At 49.7% G+C, this 18394-nt stretch overlaps 1 protein-coding gene across 1 annotated transcript; it reads left to right on the top strand.

Moving 5' to 3' along the window:
- The first annotated feature begins 546 nt into the window (after positions 1 to 546).
- On the top strand, positions 547 to 3689 carry LOC100682399 (E3 ubiquitin-protein ligase RZFP34). Its single transcript, XM_044593154.1, has 11 exons — positions 547 to 853; positions 949 to 1036; positions 1159 to 1218; positions 2000 to 2032; positions 2118 to 2195; positions 2290 to 2333; positions 2440 to 2480; positions 2580 to 2662; positions 2749 to 2840; positions 2940 to 3051; positions 3143 to 3689. The coding sequence occupies exons 1-11, from the start codon at positions 588 to 590 to the stop codon at positions 3281 to 3283; spliced, it is 1038 nt and encodes a 345-aa protein (XP_044449089.1). The 5' UTR covers positions 547 to 587; the 3' UTR covers positions 3284 to 3689.
- The last annotated feature ends 14705 nt before the right edge of the window (positions 3690 to 18394 follow it).

The raw sequence follows: 18394 nt of genomic DNA, 5'->3' as shown, positions 1-18394 counted from the left end.
TATGTTGCTACCTCTATAGTGGGGAGTAACATATCTGATAACATGCAACACTTCATTTATTAGGTTATAGACTCATTTTGCCTTGATATGTGTGATGTTACTCATACTACTAGTAAGACTACCCACAGTGGGAGTAACATAGGTAGTAACATCACACATATCTAGATAAAATAGATGATGTGGCAAGTAATAAATGAAAAAAAAGACATGTAGTAACATAACTAGTTACTACTAGTATGAGTAACATCACACATATCAAGATAAAATGTGTCTATGCCTAATAAATGAAGTGCTCCATGTTACCACACATATGTTACTTCCCACTATAAAGATAATAACATAGACTAGTAATATGGGCATGTTACTAGTATATGTTACTACCCATTGTCATTCATTTCTTTATTTATTGCTTGCCACATCATCTATTTTATCTAGATATATGGGTGATGTTATTATTTATGTTACTCCCATTGTGGATAGTCTCAGTACGTTATAGAGAGTATTGTACTTGGGATTCACATCATGGAAAGAAGGTGGCGGCCATCCCATATGCTGGAACACAAACAAAACTTCAGCTCCTGAATGAAATGAAAAAACAAAGAAGCTGGTCCAGGTCCAGCCCCTCTCTGCCTATATATCCGGCCCGCGTCCCGCGCTTCTCCTCCAACACGCGCTCCCCATTCTTCTTATTAATTCCCGCGTGCGCGGACGTACGGCAGCGAGCCTCTCCCGGACTCCGATTCCTTCCTTCCTTCCGGCGGAGGTGTCGGCTCTCCTCTCCCCTCCCAGAGAGAGGAAACCCGGAGGAAGCAGAGACGGCCGGACAGATGGATTTTGGGGCAGAGCAGCACGGGTAAGCAAATCAAATCAAACCAACCAGCTTTTCGGTTCGAGACTCAGAGATGGTCTCTGTCGGGTTTGCCGCTGATTCGTGGTTTCCGGGTGAAGCTGCGAGCATTACACGAGGAGGTGCAGGATACGGGCGCCCTGCTGCGGCGAGGTCTTCGGCTGCCGGCATTGCCACAACCAAGCTAAGGTCTGCATAGAGCACCCTTTTCTTTCTCGCCAACGCCAACACCATGCCGCGCGATTTCGCGGTCGCTCGGGCTGTGCTCTGAATTCGGACAAGTTCTGAAACATTTGGGCCTGTTGCTGCAGAATTCGCTGGAGGTGGACCTCCTCGACCGGCACGAGATCCCCCGCCACGAAATCAGCAAGGTGCGTGCTCCTTATCCCCCTCTCTTACTGAATTGAACCCCAGTCATTCCATGTCTTGCTGTATGCCTTCGACCTTCTTCCTCCTCCTCCACTCGGGTACCGGCGGTAGAATTGCAATCCCACTTGCCCACTCCCTTCCAATCCGATGGTTATGGCTGTGCACGCATGGACAGTTCCAAGGCACCAACTGCCATGCAGTGGCCAAGGGAGCCCGGTCGCCCATCCCAAGATCTTTTTTCCGCCCCGTTTCGTCAGATAAGGTTTATCTTGGATGACCCGCCGGGTCTTGATATTTCTGTTTTATATTCGATTCTCGCCATCAGAATCGGCGCAAGTGGCCGGCCGGCGTGGTCATCGACTCCACATGATTGTTAGGTAGGTCCATGCGGATGCGACGATGTGTCGGCGTCACCACAACGAAGGCGGCTTGGAGAAAGGGGAAAGTGGAAGAAATGGAAAAGACAAAGGATACTTCGCTGTCAATCAAGATTAATTTTCGATTTAACGGCACTTCACTGATTGAGCTGGCGCATAATTGAAGGCCATGATTGCATCCTGTAGCCATGTACTAGCTAGCTCCACCATTTGTCCATGTCCACCACCTCTCTGGTCACATAATTATATTGGGCAATTATAGTGGACTTCTTATTGTCTCTCTTTTTTCTCTCCAAAGAAAACTGTAGTCAGTAGGAATCATACGAACTCACATAGTTTATTCGCAAAAAAATATTAAAAAAATCACATAGTTACTGAAGCTATTCTACTTTGTGATGTATCACAGGTTATCTGCTCTCTCTGCAACAAAGAACAGGATGTACGTATAATTCTACAGTAATTTTCACCTTTTGACTGTACTAATGGCATGACATGACATGAAAACTGCTCGTTTCGATCAACAGGTGCAACAGAACTGCTCCGGTTGCGGGGCATGCATGGGAAAATACTTCTGTGAAAAATGCAACTTCTTTGACGACGATGTAAGCGTGTTCACATTCCTGAGCCAAGGAATAGTTACTCTATTAAGCATTTTCATTTTCGATGTCTGACAGCTATGTTACCTTGTTATTACAGATCTCAAAGAAGCAGTATCACTGCGATGGATGCGGCATCTGCAGGCAAGAGCCTAATTTAATTTACAGCGATCCTTCTTTTCGTCGAAACGTTTACTGTTTTTCTCTTCCAGAATGATCAAATGTTGGATACATTGTTCTCCTTTTTCAGAACTGGCGGCATAGACAACTTCTTCCACTGCGAAAAATGCGGTGCGTTGGGTGTGAAAGTTACTGTGTTGTAAGCTTTTCATGGCATGTCTCTCCATTAAAGATGGCTCTAACAGCAATCATGTCCTTGTTCACTAACAGGGTGTTGCTACAGCAATGTTTTGAAGGACTCTCATCATTGTGTGGAACGAGCAATGCATCACAACTGCCCTGTCTGCTTCGAGGTGAGGCTTTGCTCTAATCAAGGCCCTAAACACTCCTGATTTAGCTATTCTTGATCTTTAAAGACAACCATGTTTTTGATTCGCAGTACCTATTTGACTCGACCATGGACATCAGCGTACTGCACTGCGGGCACACGATCCATTTGGAATGCCTGAACGAGATGAGGGTTCATCACCAGTAAGCATTTCTTCAGACAATTGTTTGTTCACATGAAATGGACGAGATGCTCTGATCTGATCAAGATGCTTGGTTGGTTGGTTGGTTTGTTTTCCCCAGCTTCTCGTGCCCGGTCTGCTCACGGTCGGCCTGCGACATGACGGATGCGTGGCAGAAGCTCGACCAGGAGGTCGCCGCCACGCCGATGCCAGAGTTCTACCAGAAGAAGATGGTAAGCAACAAACCGACGACCACACCGTGTAACCATCTTGCCAATGCTGGAACCTGAACAAACAGCGATGTGTTTCTTCTTCTTCTTCCAGGTATGGATCCTCTGCAACGACTGCGGGGCGACGTCGAGCGTGCGCTTCCACGTCCTGGCGCAAAAGTGTCCTGGGTGCAGCTCCTACAACACCAGGGAGACGAGGGGCGGCCCAGCTACAGCGGCGTGCTCCAGAGTCTGAGCGCCAGGAGGAGACGACAGTACAACAGACACTACTCACTCATAGTCACAGCTGTGACACTACCAAGGATCTGGTCAAGATGATGGGGGCATTAGAGCTAGCTTGTAGGTTGAAGCTGCGAGTGCTTGCTGCAGTAGGAAGCACAGGAGAGTCACGCGTCTCCTCTTGCGAACAAGCCAGGAATTGCTTGCCGTCGCCGACAGGGAGGCCACCGCGGTTGCTCATCGCAATTCGGAGAACAACAAAACTCGATGCGCTTGCATAAATCCGGAGGAATGATTTACCGCTTGATCATCCCCTCTGATATGTATGAGTTGTTGTGTGGTACATGACCCTGTCTAGGGAGCTCCTGTAAGGCTATGAAACAATTACACACCAGAAAGAAAACTTGTTCTTCTTTCTGTTAGAACTCCATTGCTCCTTCGATGTCTACAAGCAACAGATTGCACCATGCACTGATGCACACCAAAACATGCTTCTGTGATCTGTCTGATATTCTGATTGCTTGCATGAAGCAGAAATGTTTGTAACAGTATCGAACTTCAAAAAATAAATACGGGCCAGTATTCTAGAAATACACGGGCCAGCATAGTGGGCCTTATTTTCACTGCCCATGCAAGGCCTAACTAACTATTTCTTCTACACTGGGCCACTCGTGCATTATGTCCAAACGAGAGGAAAAGGCCATGTTGCTGCGTCAGCCGTTCACTGCAACCCGCTCATTTGCAACTTGAGCTTTTTTTTTGCGGGGGGAAAAGAGTTTTATTCCAAAATGATAGGGTTACAATAAAGAGGCAAGAGCTCATCTATACATGGGGGTACTCTGTGTAGCCATACAACAATGCTACACTCAGTACGACTATATGTCGCCAATCGATCTGCTACCCTATTTTGTTCCCTACGAAGCTTCTGAGGAATAAACTTCCGGTTTCCCATCATTGCTTAGATTTCAGCAACTAGATGGCCATACGCTGAGCAAGCTAGGAGAGGTGCTTGGAGAAATAAACAGACTTTCCTGAAGCACCGGTGCTTATTTGTACAGGGCAGACGCTTAATTAGGTGTCTCTCGTATAGAAATAGGCACCGGTGCTTCAGAAAAACCCGGTTTATTTTTCTAAGCACCCCCCTAAGCACCTAGCATTGTACAAGGCCTAAGCATGCTAAAGCCTCGGAAGATAGGACAGGTGCTTGGAGAAATAAACAGACTTTCCTGAAGCACCGGTGCTTATTTATACAGGGCAGACGCTTAATTAGGTGTCTCTCGTATAGAAATAGGCACCGGTGCTTCAGAAAAACCCGGTTTATTTTTCTAAGCACCTTCCTAAGCACTTAGTATTGTACAAGGCCTAAGCATGCTAAAGCCTCGGAAGAATCAGACTGCACAATAATTTGCAAGCTTGAATGTTGCACCTTGAGCTATGTTGACGGTGTACTATAGCGGGGAGCTCCTATTTGACGCATTTTGCGTCAGATATGCCCGCGACGCACGCATGGAGCCCCGACTAGGCCGACCCATTACGCGAGCATGCTCGTTCAATATTGCAGCACAACGGTGTATAATAAATTCACAAAAATGCCTTCAAAGGGATACGAACTTGACCTCAATCTATTGACCATCTTTCAGTCGAGCTATAGGGTGTACGTGAAAATTAAATAGCGTGGATATTTAAGAACAAACTCAGGCGGCAGACCCAAACATATTTTTTAAACGAACATTTCTTAGAAATTGTGAACGAATTTTTATAAGGTCAATAATGTTTGAAAATCAGAACTTTTTTTGAACGCAAACCAGTTTTTAAATATCAATCTTCTTTAAAAAGAACAAACATTTTTTTTGAAAGATGTGAACATTTTTTGAGATTGTGAACAAATTTTAAATTGCAAACTTTACTTAAAAACACAAATTTTGATTTTTTTTAAGTGTGAACATTTTTAGAAAAGTGTGAAATGTTTTAAATTCCGAACATTTTGGAAGATTCTGAATAATTTTTGAAGTTTTATTTTTTTTGAAAAGGTTAATTGTTTTTGAAATTTTGAATATTTTTTAGAAACATGAACGAAAAAAATCTAAATTCCGAACAATTTTTTGAAATTCTCAATAAAATTTGAAACTTGAACATTTTTTAAAAAAATGTGAATTTACGAAAAACAAAAAAAGGAAAAAATACCAGTAAAAGAAACCAATAGAAAAAAGCCCTTTTTGGGAACCTTCTTCCCAAAACAGGTTAATGATTCAACCAGTAAAAGAAACCAATAGAAAAGCCTACCTCTATGCACCGTCTTTCTAGCGCTGACGTGGACTTGTCGAGTTAACAATTCAACAATTTGCGTTTTTGAAACAGCCAACCAGAAAATGCTTGGTTTTAGGGAATTTAAAAAAAGTGATAGCTTTGTGTAACCCTAGCCCCAAGGTGGTAGTTTTGTACTATTACTCCCAAAAGAAGGCCACACCCTGGGCCTAAATCCTAAGGTTTGGGGGTCAGCTCCCCCTAAAGTCACCTCGCTTTCAATAACTCATGTACAAACCCTTATCATCGGTCCAATAAAAAACTTGTGGGGTTGATGAGTCGTTCATGGCGATGTCCACAAGATGATCTGCATCGACCACGGGCACCGGTCGCGCAACAGCCACAAGGTGATCGCCTCCACGCCGGAGATGGAGGAGCATATCTTCGTGCTGCAGCAGCAAGCGGTCGTGGTCACCGCGGTCAGCAAGCTGCACGCCGCCAGCCCCCTTTCCATCGGCCGGGCGGTGGAGAAGGAGTTCCGGATCCCAACGCACCTCCTCCGCGTCACCAGCCACGACCCGGAGGACTTCTTCATCCACTTCAACCTACTGGCCCACAAGGACCTCGTCGTGCAGCGGGGCTCGATCACTGTGGACGGCGTCACGTTCCTGCTAGAGGCATGGAGGGAGGGCACACACCGCTCCATGACACCTAGATGCTGCATGTGCGCGTCGTTCTGGAGAAGCTGCCCATGTAGCTCTAGACACTGGAGGGCACAAAGGACGCGCTCGGAGACAAGGTCATCATCGACCGCCTCGACGGCCGCCTTTCGAGCGCTCGGACACGAAGTTGTTCACCTTTTGGGTGTGGGTGTGGGAGCTGCCGCAGATCCCCGCCAAGAGGACGTTGTGGAAGCATGCCAAGGGAGCGGGGCGCATGGAGGAGATGCACGACTTCTTGCCACCAAGCCGCGCCGTGGCACCGCCGCTGTCGCTGCTCCGGTGGGACGTCCTGGTGCACATCGATCGCGTTGAAGACTGGTCGCCCTGTCCCCGCACTCCTCCCACTCCGAGCAAAGCTGACTCCCCTCCTTGAACGATGATGACCGCCCGTACCCATGCCTCCCCTCGGCCGGTGGTTGGGTGCCTGGGGTGGAGGACGACAGGCAGCAGCACGGCCAGGGGCCGCGCGCGCGCTCCCTGTGCATGTGGCATCCATGGGATGCCAGGGCATGCCTTCGGCTGGCCCAAGCGGGGCCACGACAGCGATGACAATGGCGGCCAGAGGAGATCACGGAAGTACACCTTGCTCGGGTGAGGCCGCGGCAAGGAACCAGCCGCGACGGCCTCTTCGACGGAGCGACACCGTAGCTAGACGCCCAGTTCACACCACCACTAGGAGGCCCACCGCGGGCAGCGCAACAGCATCGACCATGACGCCAAGAACCACGACAAGAGCACTAGCAGGAGCAAGGAACGCATGCATGGTTCGACTTCAGGGGTGGTGGTGGCGTCGGCAAACCCCCTGTTGGCCCCATCACAACCCCTGCCCGGGGAATCGACCGTCACCCTGGAGGCGGACCAGGTGGTGGCCTTCTTCGATGGTGAAGACAAGGAGCTGTCTCCACCACCACGCGTGGACCCAAGGGTCGCCGCTGTCGATGCGGCAGCAGCGGCCAAGCTGGACAAGCCACTGAGCTTCATGGAGGGCGCGGGGCCACCAGCGACAACGCGGATGACATCGACATGGGGCCTGCTCTCACTACAAAAAAAAAGACACATCCCTGACATTTTGGGCCAAACAAATTTTTTTTCTGTCATACTTATGACACTTCTATGACGATAATTGTGACAAAACCCGGTATCATCATAGATGTGGTGGGCTCCTACTTCTATGACAAAAAATCATGACAGAAAATGGGTTTTCATCTGGGTGGCCGGAGACGCAGCTGCATGACATTCTTTGGGTCCGTCCATGACAGGGAAAAAACCGTGGTAGAAGCGAGGGCGAGGAAAATATCGGGGATTCCCGATTACGTGGGGTGGTCGGGGCGAGCGATGTCGCGTTTTCTCTCGTACACGTACGGCGTGTGGTGCGAGGTGTTGCGCTCTAACTGAACCCGAGCGAGGCGTTCGCCTACTGAGCATGAGACGCGAGCGATGCACTGACTTCTGCTACAGGTGCTACGCGTTACTGATGTGCTCTGGGAACCGAGCGTCGATCGATGGTGTGAGTACTGAGACCCCGTGGGATTCCTTCGCTACTGCTGCAACTGAGCCGATCGATGCTGCCTCTGGGATGAACAGTGAGCGTTGCCTGGGGGTTCTGGATGAACGTGGAGCGAACAGGACCCGTGGAGTTCTGGATGAACAGACCCCGCGGAGCCGCTGGAGGCTGGATGAACAGGAGCCCTGTAAACGTTCGGCAGTGGAGCTGGAGGAGGTCGACGTGGATGAGAACAGTAGCCCATGGAGGCTGGAGGGGGTCGACGGTGGAGATGAACAGTATCCCGTGGAGTCCCATTTTGCGGTACGCCACACCCCTCCCGATGAACAGGACCTCCGTTTCGACCGTAGCGCAACACAAGTCTGTTTCCTCCGTTTTGCGGTACGCCACACCCCTCCCGATGAACAGGACCCCGGTTTCGACCGTAGGAGGTCCGTTTCCTCCGTTTTGCGGTACGCCAGACCCCTCCCGATGAACAGGATCCCGTTTCGACCATGGCCGGTTGTACACAAGGCCGTTTCCTCCGTTCTGCGGTACGCCAGGCCTTGTTTCCATCGGCTGTTCCGTCCAAGCCCTCCCTATGAACACGACGACGCATTCCGTTCCGACGCAGCCGGTTGGCTCCCCATGAACACGACGACGACGCTATTTCTCCGTTTCGACCCAGCCATGTACACGAGGCCTGGCTGTACGTATGCGCGAGTAGGCGTTTGAGACCCCGCCCGTATGTACGTACGTGGCCGTATTTTTTTTCTCGCACACTGGCCGCTGTACGTACGTGTACATGCTACATACGCGCCTCTACTACGACACGTGCGCGCTCTACATCGACCAGTATGTACGTACACGTTCGTGACCAGAATGACAACGCTACGTACGCTTCGACCAGGTGGGTCCCGACTGTCAGGCACTTCCTTGCGTGCGAAGATATAGCTGGCGGGTCCCAGCAGTCAGGGGGGCGAATCGTTTTTCTTTTGCCCGGACGCACTTTCTTGCGTGCGAAGATGTAGCTGGTGGGTCTCAGCAGTCAGGGGGAAACGTTTTTTTTTCGTGAAATACGGTGGCCCGTCCGGTGGGTCCCGCTGTCAGGTGCAAGAATAATTATTTTGCGCGTAATAAGGAGGCACTTCCTTGCGGCTGCCGTGGACCCAGCTGTCAGCCTCTCCACGTACAGTACTCTTCCGATGGAAGTCGATCGTTGATCATGCCGCGCCGAGAGCACCAAGGCGGTGGACGACGGCGAGGCCTAGGAAGGGGATGACACGGAGCCAGGGAAGACGCGGCAGTGGATGCCCACGCGGAGAGGAGTACGAGGGTTCACTGGTTCGGCTGCCGTCGCTGTAGAATAACAGCGGGTGTGAGTGAGTAGAGGGATGGCTTGGCCAGCGGTGGGAGTAGTAGGGGGCGGTGAGGCCTCCGCGGCATCGCAGCCGGCCACGGGAGGCAGGAGCACGAGGCACAACCGGCGCTGGTTTGGGCGGCTGGAGCAAGAAGAGTAGAAGACCAGAGGTTGAAGAAGCACTACGGCCATTGGATGGATATCGTACGGTCACTGGAGTAGAATCGTTCATATTGACTAAGTTGACAAAGCCCTCCGTCCCCGTCAACTTAGTTGGCCCACAAGTCAGCCTCCCACTATTGCGGGTCCCAGCTAGCAGGGGCTATTCATTTTTGTGTGCATAATAAGGAGGCACTTCCTTACATGCGAAGATATAGCTGGTGGGTCCGACCTGTCAGCGTTGGGAACGTTTTTTTCACGAAATACAGAGGCCCTTCCGGTGGGTCCCAGCTGTCAGGTGGAGGAATCATTATGTTACGCGTAATAAGGAGGCACTTCCTTGCGTGCGGCCGTGGACCCAGCTGTCAGCCTCTCCATGCACAGTCTACTTCCGATGGTGTCGTTCGTTGACCATGTTGACCACTCCGCGCCGAGCGCATCCAAGGTGGTGGACGAGGCGAGGCCTAGGAAGGGGACGACGCGGAGCCGGGGAAGACGCGGCAGTGGATGCCCACGCGGAGAGGAGTATGAGGGTTCACTGGTTCGGCTGCGGTGTGAGGCTGCCGTCGCCCCAGGGCCTGGCTAGCGGTGGGAGTAGTAGGGGCGGTGAGGCCTCAACGGCAGCACAGCCGGCCACTGGAGGCAGGAGCAGGCGGTCTCGCCGGCGCTGGTTTGGGCGGCTGGTGCAAGAAGAGCAGCGATTGAAGAAGCAGCAGGACTGTTCGATTCAAATCCAATGGTTACTGCTGCTAGAATCGTTTGTTGACTAAGTTGACAAGCCCTGCGTACGCGTGAACTTAGTAGGCCCACAGGTCAGCCTCCCAACCAGTGCGCCCCAGATGTCAGTGGGAGGAATCATTTTTTTTGCGTAATAAGGAGGCAGTTGATTGCGTGCGGCCAGGCCAGTGGAGGCAGTAGGGTGGGCCGGGGAAGCCTGCGCGACATCACAGCGTGCCACAAGAGGAGGGAGCAGGCAGTCCCACCGGCGCTAGTTTAGGCGGCTGGAGCAGGAAGATCAGAGCTTGAAGAAGCACGTCGGCCGTTGGATGGACATCCAACAGTCACTGCTGCTAGAATCGTGTGTTGACTGACAAAGCCTTGCGTAAACAAGTCAGCCTCGAAATCTGTGGCATGTATAGCCCATTTGCTATTATTTTTATAATTTTTACTCATTTTCTAATTCATATGGAATTTATTGCAGCCCGTTTTCCATTTTTAAATTTGCTGCCCATTTTCTGGTCAGTACCAGGGTTAAAAAAATTAACTAAATATGTGCTAAATTTTGAAAATTCGCAATTTTTTGCTGGGAACAAAATATTCTTAATCCAAAAATTAGTAGCCATACTAAAACAAATTTAAAAATAAATTAGTACTATGTCATGTTAAATCCAATAAAATAAGATATCAGTGAAGAACAAAAACAAAAAAAGAAACTAATATCCCATTTGCTATAATTTTTGTGGAATTTTCAACCCCTTTTGATATTACTTTTAACAGACGCTGGCCATACTCTTTGGCCAGGACGGAATGCATCCCTCCTCGTCTTGAAAGATTTGCAGCCCAGTAAGTCGGAGAAAACAAATAGGCCTAGCTTGGGTATTCTTCAAAAAGAAATACTGGGCTACCTATTTTCCAAAAGAAAAAACTGCTGGGCTGGTCATGTTGTTAGACGGGCCACAGAGACCGCACAACCCAGTTTATAGCCTGCTCCTCTGAATTACTACTCAAAAAAAGTTGTGCAATTCTGTCGTTAATTGACTATACATTGAAAATGATGTGGGTCCCAGATATCAGTAGGGTGGATTAGAGTAAAAAACGAGGGGTTCATCTGAGTAGTAAAAGAGGCGCTTGCTTGTGTTCGGGAGTGGATCTGGTGGGTCCGTACTGTCATACTCACAACTACAGTCCTCTCCTGATTCACTATGTTGACAGGGACCGTTCAAAAAAAAACTATGTTGACAGGGCCGGACGGCGGCGCCGCGGCGAGCGCACCAAGGCGGAGGATAAAGTGCTGTCACCAATGTGCTCGGCTGGGTTGGACATTCTTATTGAAAAATAAAAATGGACCGGAACTATTTACGACGTTGACTACGATTTGCATGGGTCCGCTGGTTGTAGGAAGAAAATGTTGGGAGAAAGAAGACTGGTCGTTATCTTTGCCTAAGAACAATATCGACTGAATGTAACGACACTATCATAGGAAATAATATCCTCTTGTTGAATCGTGAATTTAAAGAACTGGTGCATGAGCATTTAGCTTTATTTATTTATTTACTTATTTATGTTTAGGGGACCATGAGCATGTACCTGGGCCGGATTCATGTGAGAGCCTCCCTTCCAGTTAATTATGGGCTCCTCTATTGGGCCTTCATCGGTGGGCTGCATGTTATCAACAAGTGGAAAATGTGTTCCGTACGAAAAATAGTATGCGCTACGTACTGTTCGGGGCACTAAAGGATCGAACCGTGCAACGACTTCCAAAACATTGTGTTTGTCGTTCTAACAACACATTTATTCAACCAACAGACGAAATACACTACTGATTGTAAGCAGCAGCAACCAGGGCTGGGGGTGCAACAGAAGCAGTAAGCAGGCCAGAAGAGTGAAGACGCAGCTCTCTCTTCCAAACCAAACATCAGCCATCATTACAAAAGGGCTACCAAAAAAGAACAAGTGTATGCATCAAACTAAATAAAGATCCTACTACACCAAGTGTACGCATCTAACTAACTGGCTCAGTTAGACGTTACTATTTATTAAGCTGTGGAGATTGGCTGACGGCTTGAACCAGATGGGTGCCTGACAGGGGAAACTCCAGCCAGCAGGTCGAAGTCTGATACTTGCGACCCTCTCTCCTACTTTGGGCTGCAGAGCGTGGCGGCACATATCAGGGTATGGTGCATGCAGAGACGCATGGTACACTGTGTACACACAGTTTTGCCTGATGAACGAAACCGCGCTGCCATCATGATCCTTGCCGTCGGTTATCTCCTGGTTAATCGGATAATTCAGTCCAACAAACAGAGAGCGTGTACCAAGGCTACTTACCAACCTCCAGTCAAAAATTCCTGAAGGCCCAGAGAGGCTGGGATCCTGCTCAAAGACCTTGCAGTGACTGTGATTGTATTCCGCGAAACAACACGTCCGGTACGTGCGAACGATCATCAATCGTTCGCCGTCGTCTGATCTAGCCAGAAACCACCTGCAACTGCCATGCCTCTTTTCTTTGAAAGGTTCTGGGATTAGGAAGGGTAGGGACACCAGGCGGCTTACAACATCATATCAAGTTGGAATCAAATAACCCTCAAAAAAGTTGGAGTCAAATAAAAAAGGGCTCTTGATGTAGTCAATCTTAAGAACAGCATGTTATGAGCATGAATATTTTTTCAGTAAATGTTGACAGTAATATAAGCAAGCCATCATGATATCATAGGAAAGTAACATACTGCTGTAACAGCCGTTTGTAGCGATGACTGGAGTAGGCCAGCAATACGTCCAGCCATAGAAGGAGTCGACAGCGTAAATGAAGCCCTTGTGTTCAATGGCATCAGAGAACCATGGAGGATGTATGATCCTGCGATGGACGTGCAGATTTATCCACTTACCGCAGTGACCTGTCAGATAGGCGAGACCGCGGTTGAAGAACGCAATTAGCCTGAAGTCTTTATAATTCGCAGATCTTGTGGGCACTTGGCAGATTACAACCTTGAGCAAATCAAACTTGGTATCATGTTGGCTACTGTAAGATTCCGAGTATTCTGGGCCGCGGTGCCAAAGCAGTGCAGTGCTAATCGAAGGAAGGGGGATCAATCGCCGGGTGTAGACCCCCACGAGCATCCAGCTGCCGCGACCGTCGACGAGCACCATCCAAGACGTGTTCATGCCGACCCAGTACAGACCGTTAATGTAGTTGAGGGTGACGGGGATCGGATCGCAGTCAAGGGGGTTGATGCTCGCCACCCTACGATCGTTATGCTGCGTGACACGCCGTTTCTGAAGATCAGGCGGCATCAGCAAGCAAGGAGCTGGCTTAAAAAGCTCAGGCCTGAGGGCTTTGAGTAAATGGTACAGCCCCGACGAGCACGCGACGAGCGGCATGGTACTGAGATTGTCCACACGCGAAACAATGAGCTTGATTACCTCTGTGGGGAGTGAATTCCAGCCACTCTTTCGGTGGACGTTGCTCGGTTCTGCCATTGTTAGTGCTTGGGTTTCGGACGAGGGGAGGAGGCACCTTAGCGGGGATGGAAGATTGGACGAGGGGGGAGGCGCCTTAGCAGGGATGGAAGAGTGGACAAAGATGGAGAAGTGAATATGTGCTGCGGGAAGTGGACAGGTGATGATGACTACAACACGCTGCTTGACTAACGAGACACATACCAGCAGTGTAGGGTCATATCAAAGTCAGACAACTTGCTTGAGTGATCACAGTACTAGTACTCCCTAAAGTACCTACTACTATGCCCTAACTTGCTTGAGTAGAGTAGTAGTGGAGTAGGACTCTGCTCTACTACTAGCACCGGAGGAGTAGTATATTCTAATCTAAAATAGTTACAAACTTCAATGCCCGAGCGTGGAACGACTACGAACTGCCATCGGTGCTAACTCCAATCCCCAGCAAACGTTCGTTGGGAGACATGGCAGTTGCAAACGCCCGCGACGCACTTACATTACGTGTGTAAGGGTGGCGGTTTTGTCAAATACTATGGCTCAAAAATAGGCCACCGTCGGATGGAAATCTGACGGTTACGTGGGATTCGCCAGGATTGAGCTCGTGCCGAACAATCGCCAGATATCATTACTAAAAAAAGGTTAAAACACCCGGGGCTATAACTTGCACCGGCTGACCACTAACAATGATACTAACATAGTTGTAAAATGGTCAAAGACCGTGTCTACGTGGTGTTTGGAATTATATGCAAAAAAATTAGCAAGATGCCCGTGCATTGCACGGCACACCATCATCACCAACTCGGTTTTTTCTCTACTCCTACTCCTATAAAAGACTCAGTTGGTGATGATGGAGGCGAGGAGGCGTGTTCAGCCGGGCGTGCAGCGGACGGCGCAGTACTATTCGATTTGTTATAAAAAACAAAGAAGAGTAGTAGAGATAGAGATAAGAGTAGAGATAGAGACTTAGGCCTTCCACTATGTAGGCCAAAAGCGGTGCTAAATTTGCTTTTTGGGTATTTGGCACCGATGCCCTACATTGCCCAAGCGATGCCAAACAAAAATTTCTGGGCACCGGAGCACCATCTACTGCTTCATGTGCTACTCCTGCGCTCCATTCGGCGGCCGCAACGTCCCCTACATCCACTCCCTCCCGCGCTGCATTTGGCGGGCGCTGTTGAAATTTGGGGAGCGCACTCTCGCGACTGCTGGCAGCCACGACTTCACCGACGACGACTTCTTCCCCGACCTCGGCAACCTCTTCCTCAACGACATGGGCGAAAACCTCAGCGCCAACGGTGCTGCTCCCGTTGCACCGTATGTGTTTCTGTCCTTCCTGTTCGAAATCGTGGTAGAATTCATGTTTCTACTCTGTATCCTACTAGATTCTATCTGTTCATCTACTATGCTAGTCCACATGATTAGTTTAATCTCTGTTATAGCCGTCATGATTTATTTTGTGCTTATTCGGATTAAATCTCGTAGTAACTTGCTCATATATTCAACTGGCGCAATGTCCCCTACAGACACTCCCGTTTCATGGACGGCCTGGTCGATGCCTCCAAGGAGCCCTTCGTCTACTGCTATGAGTGCCCGATGCCGTTTTGGGGCTCGCCGGCGGACATCGTGCATCACCTCACGGATGCGTGCAGCGGTCACTACTGGCCCTTGGCGGAGAACATCAAGTACGAGACGTGCTACCCGTTCACCATGCCGGAGTCGCTGGAGGATCACCGCCGCCTGCTAGTCTCGGAGGAGGACGGCAGCGTCTTCCTCTCTTGATCATGGGCACCGGCGAGGCCCGCGCAGGCCGCCGCCCCGTCTCTGTAGTGTGCGTCAGGGGCGACGCCGCTGACGCTGACACTGACACGAGGCCGATGTACGGGTGCGTGCTCACTGTTACTACCCCTCCGAGGTACGTGGGCGGCGACACCGGCTCCATCATGCTGACTAGGACTGTGCAGAGCTGGGACCTTCCCGCCAATGTGGACATGGAAGACGCATGGTATGATTTACCCCCCAACGCGGTGCACGGGGACTCCAAGGAGGTTCACCTGGACATACGCATTATCAAGTTAAATGTTGATCATTAGTCTTCGCTCAGTGTAATCCGCTGTCTAAGCATGTGGAGACTTCCATGCAAGATCTTGCTCTATTGGAGTATCGCGCATGAATAAAAGTGTATCCATTTATAGTTTAGTCTAGAATCTTCCTTGTATGAATTTTTACTACAGTACTGGTGAAAGACTTACTATGAACCATTTCTTACATCTCCTCTGCCCCTTCCAAGTCATCCTGATTTAATCCCTCCGTCTAGGTGTATAAGGGCATGGTTAATACTTAATAGTATAGCCAACTGTTGACTATAAGAAAGTGCCATGTCATCTGTAGCCAACATGTATAACAATTGATACTCAAAAACTAATTCTTAAAGATCATTTCTTGCAAAGCACAATAAAAAATAAGCTACTACTCCTAGGGCCAGTTCTTTTGGCGGCTTAAAAAATAAGTCATCTCTTCCCGAGCTTTTCCCATAAGACTAGTCACAGTGGAGAGTAACATTAAGGCGCCTCACTCATTTATTTGGGCTTCTAAACTACTACTAGTACCTCCGTCCTGGTTTATTCGTCACCATTGTAATTTGTGGTAAATTTTGACCAAAGATTTAACTGATAAAATGTTAGTGCATGTGACATGCACAAACATTTCATTAGTTAAATTTATGATCAAAATTTGACACAGATTACAATGGGGACCAATAAACCAGGACGGAGCTAGTAGTAATGGGATTACTACTAATCTAGAAGCCTAAACAAACTGGCCCCTGGTACTCCTACTAGTAGTACTACTCAAGTTGGAATTCCAATTGCACGGCACAACTTGTTAGGCAAAAAATTCGATACAGGGTGTAGGAAGCGGTTTGGGAATTTGCATGCCTTTCCGACCAGTGAGATACTCCGTACAAAGTACGACAGAGAAATAACCACAGAGAAGGAAGCTAAAAGTAAACAATCAAACGAGCATTTTTGCATTGAATCGTTTCACAAGCTTGACTAGTGCTGTTTTTCTACTTTTACAAAAACCGCATCGTAATGTTAAAACGTGCATTTGCACGTACATAAGTAATAGTAGTACTCCCTCCGTCTAGGTGTATAAAGTCTTCCCTCCTTCTTGGTCACGGTGCACAACCAAAGATGACTTATTCACCTGGACGGAGGGAGTAGCACAGTCTGCAAGCATATATAGAGAGAGACGTGTAGTGCGATAGTATATAGTAAAGTTTGTGCTATATGCACCTACTTACAAAATGCGTACGGATACACAAGGTTTCCAAACTTTCCCTCTTACATACTTAATTAAGGACGCTAATAATTCCCGAACGTTCGGGATTTATCATTTGCGTCCCAAAACTAATGAGATCACCTTACGAAACTAAATTATACTCCTACTAAAAGCCACGACGCTCGCAGGAGCGCTTGCGGCGCGCCACGAGTGCCCTGGTGCGCGGCCGTTTCCCAGCGCGCCGACACAACGCCTCTTCCTCAGCCTCGCAACTCGCGAGGTGCTGATTGGCGGCTTGCCGGCGGGCGAGCGCGATCTCACCGGTGTGGTGATCCGGCGCCAACAGGTACTCCTCCTCGCTGGAAGCGTGCACCCGGTCCACGTACCGCCAAGCGTAGATGAGGCGCTTGGGCCCGACTGCACTCAGGGCTTTGGCACGGGCGTCCTCCGCCACCCTCACGGCCCTTGCACGAGCCTTCTGCCAAAGAGCCAATTGCCTGACTCTCTCGGACGCGACATAGACCTGCCAGGCAGCTTGCCCCGCGGCGCGCTTCTCTTCCTCGGCCTTCTTCTCCGCCTCTATTTTGGCGTGCTCTGCCGGCGGCAAAGCCTCCCACATGGCGACATCCATTTCTTTCCAAAGCTCCTCAAGGCTGGGGGGCTCGGCGGGCGGCGCGGCGTTCTCCTCGTAGCGGGGAGCCGACGCGTCCTCCGACGCGCGTGCTGGCGAGATTGGGAACGCCGACGCGTCCACCTCGACGCGTCGCGGCGAGGAGTGGAACACCGACGCGTCCTCCTCGACTAGTGGCGGCGAGGAACGGAACGGCGACGCGTGACCGTCCAGGCGGTGCAGCGAGGGGCGCCTAGGGCTTGGGAGGGGCGATGCCATGGTGGTCGGCGTGAGAGGGAGGGGGAGGAGATAGCGATGAACGTGAGCGTTCTTCCGAATGCCGTGGGAGGCGCAGTATTTATAGCGAGCAATGGCACACCTACGTAAGATATGGACTGAGCTGCACTGACTTAACTGCAGGTCCAGTTGCGTCACTGACATGTGGGCCAGACCCCTGTTGGGCCCATATGTCAGTGACCCAATGCACCTGCAGTTAAGTAACTGAAGCAGCGTCCCGAAGATATGTTGCGTGATTAACGTAACAGCTACGTGGGCATATTTGTTGGAGTAAATTACAGGGGAGGGAAGGGGTGGAAATATTGCTGGTCACAACGGATTGGACGAGCGCGGGGGGAGGAGAGTCATGCATGCAGATTTTTTTCCACACGGGGTGGAGTGGTGGGACCGCCGGAGGGAGAAGGAGAGTCTGGCAGGCATATTGTTTCCACACATGGAGAGGAAAAGATTTGGAGACGAACGGGCTTCCTGCAGGTATGGGGAACGGTGCATAATAAGTCCCATCTTGCATGCCGGGCTAGGTATAGTCTCAAGTCATTAAAAACATACACGGCCCACACATGTTCATATTTCAAGGTGCACTAAATTATTGCATGCGGTGATTAAGGCTGGCCATAATGGAGTATCATGCACACGGGAATAGCAAACATGCTGATGTGGCAAAGAATTAAAGAAGAGAGGGGGGTTAGAGTAACTAGTGTTCATGCATGCATTGGTAAACACATTTTTTGTGAAGAACGACAACATTAGTTGAGTACTTTTGCAGACTACAAAAACTATTCCACCGCCTGTATCTTGCT

The sequence above is a fragment of the Triticum aestivum genome, chromosome 1D (assembly GCF_018294505.1).
Source record: "Triticum aestivum cultivar Chinese Spring chromosome 1D, IWGSC CS RefSeq v2.1, whole genome shotgun sequence".
Classification (NCBI taxonomy): Eukaryota; Viridiplantae; Streptophyta; class Magnoliopsida; order Poales; family Poaceae; genus Triticum; species Triticum aestivum.
This window is presented reverse-complemented; position numbering and strand designations above follow the sequence as displayed.

Coding starts and splice junctions, on each gene's coding strand:
- LOC100682399 (XM_044593154.1), top strand. CDS start 588: ATGAAAAAACAAAGAAGCTGGTCCAGGTCCAGCCCCTCTCTGCCTATA. Junction 2,196..2,289: donor GCAACTTCTTTGACGACGAT/GTAAGCGTGTTC, acceptor TTGTTATTACAG/ATCTCAAAGAAGCAGTATCA. Junction 2,663..2,748: donor ACTGCCCTGTCTGCTTCGAG/GTGAGGCTTTGC, acceptor TTTGATTCGCAG/TACCTATTTGACTCGACCAT.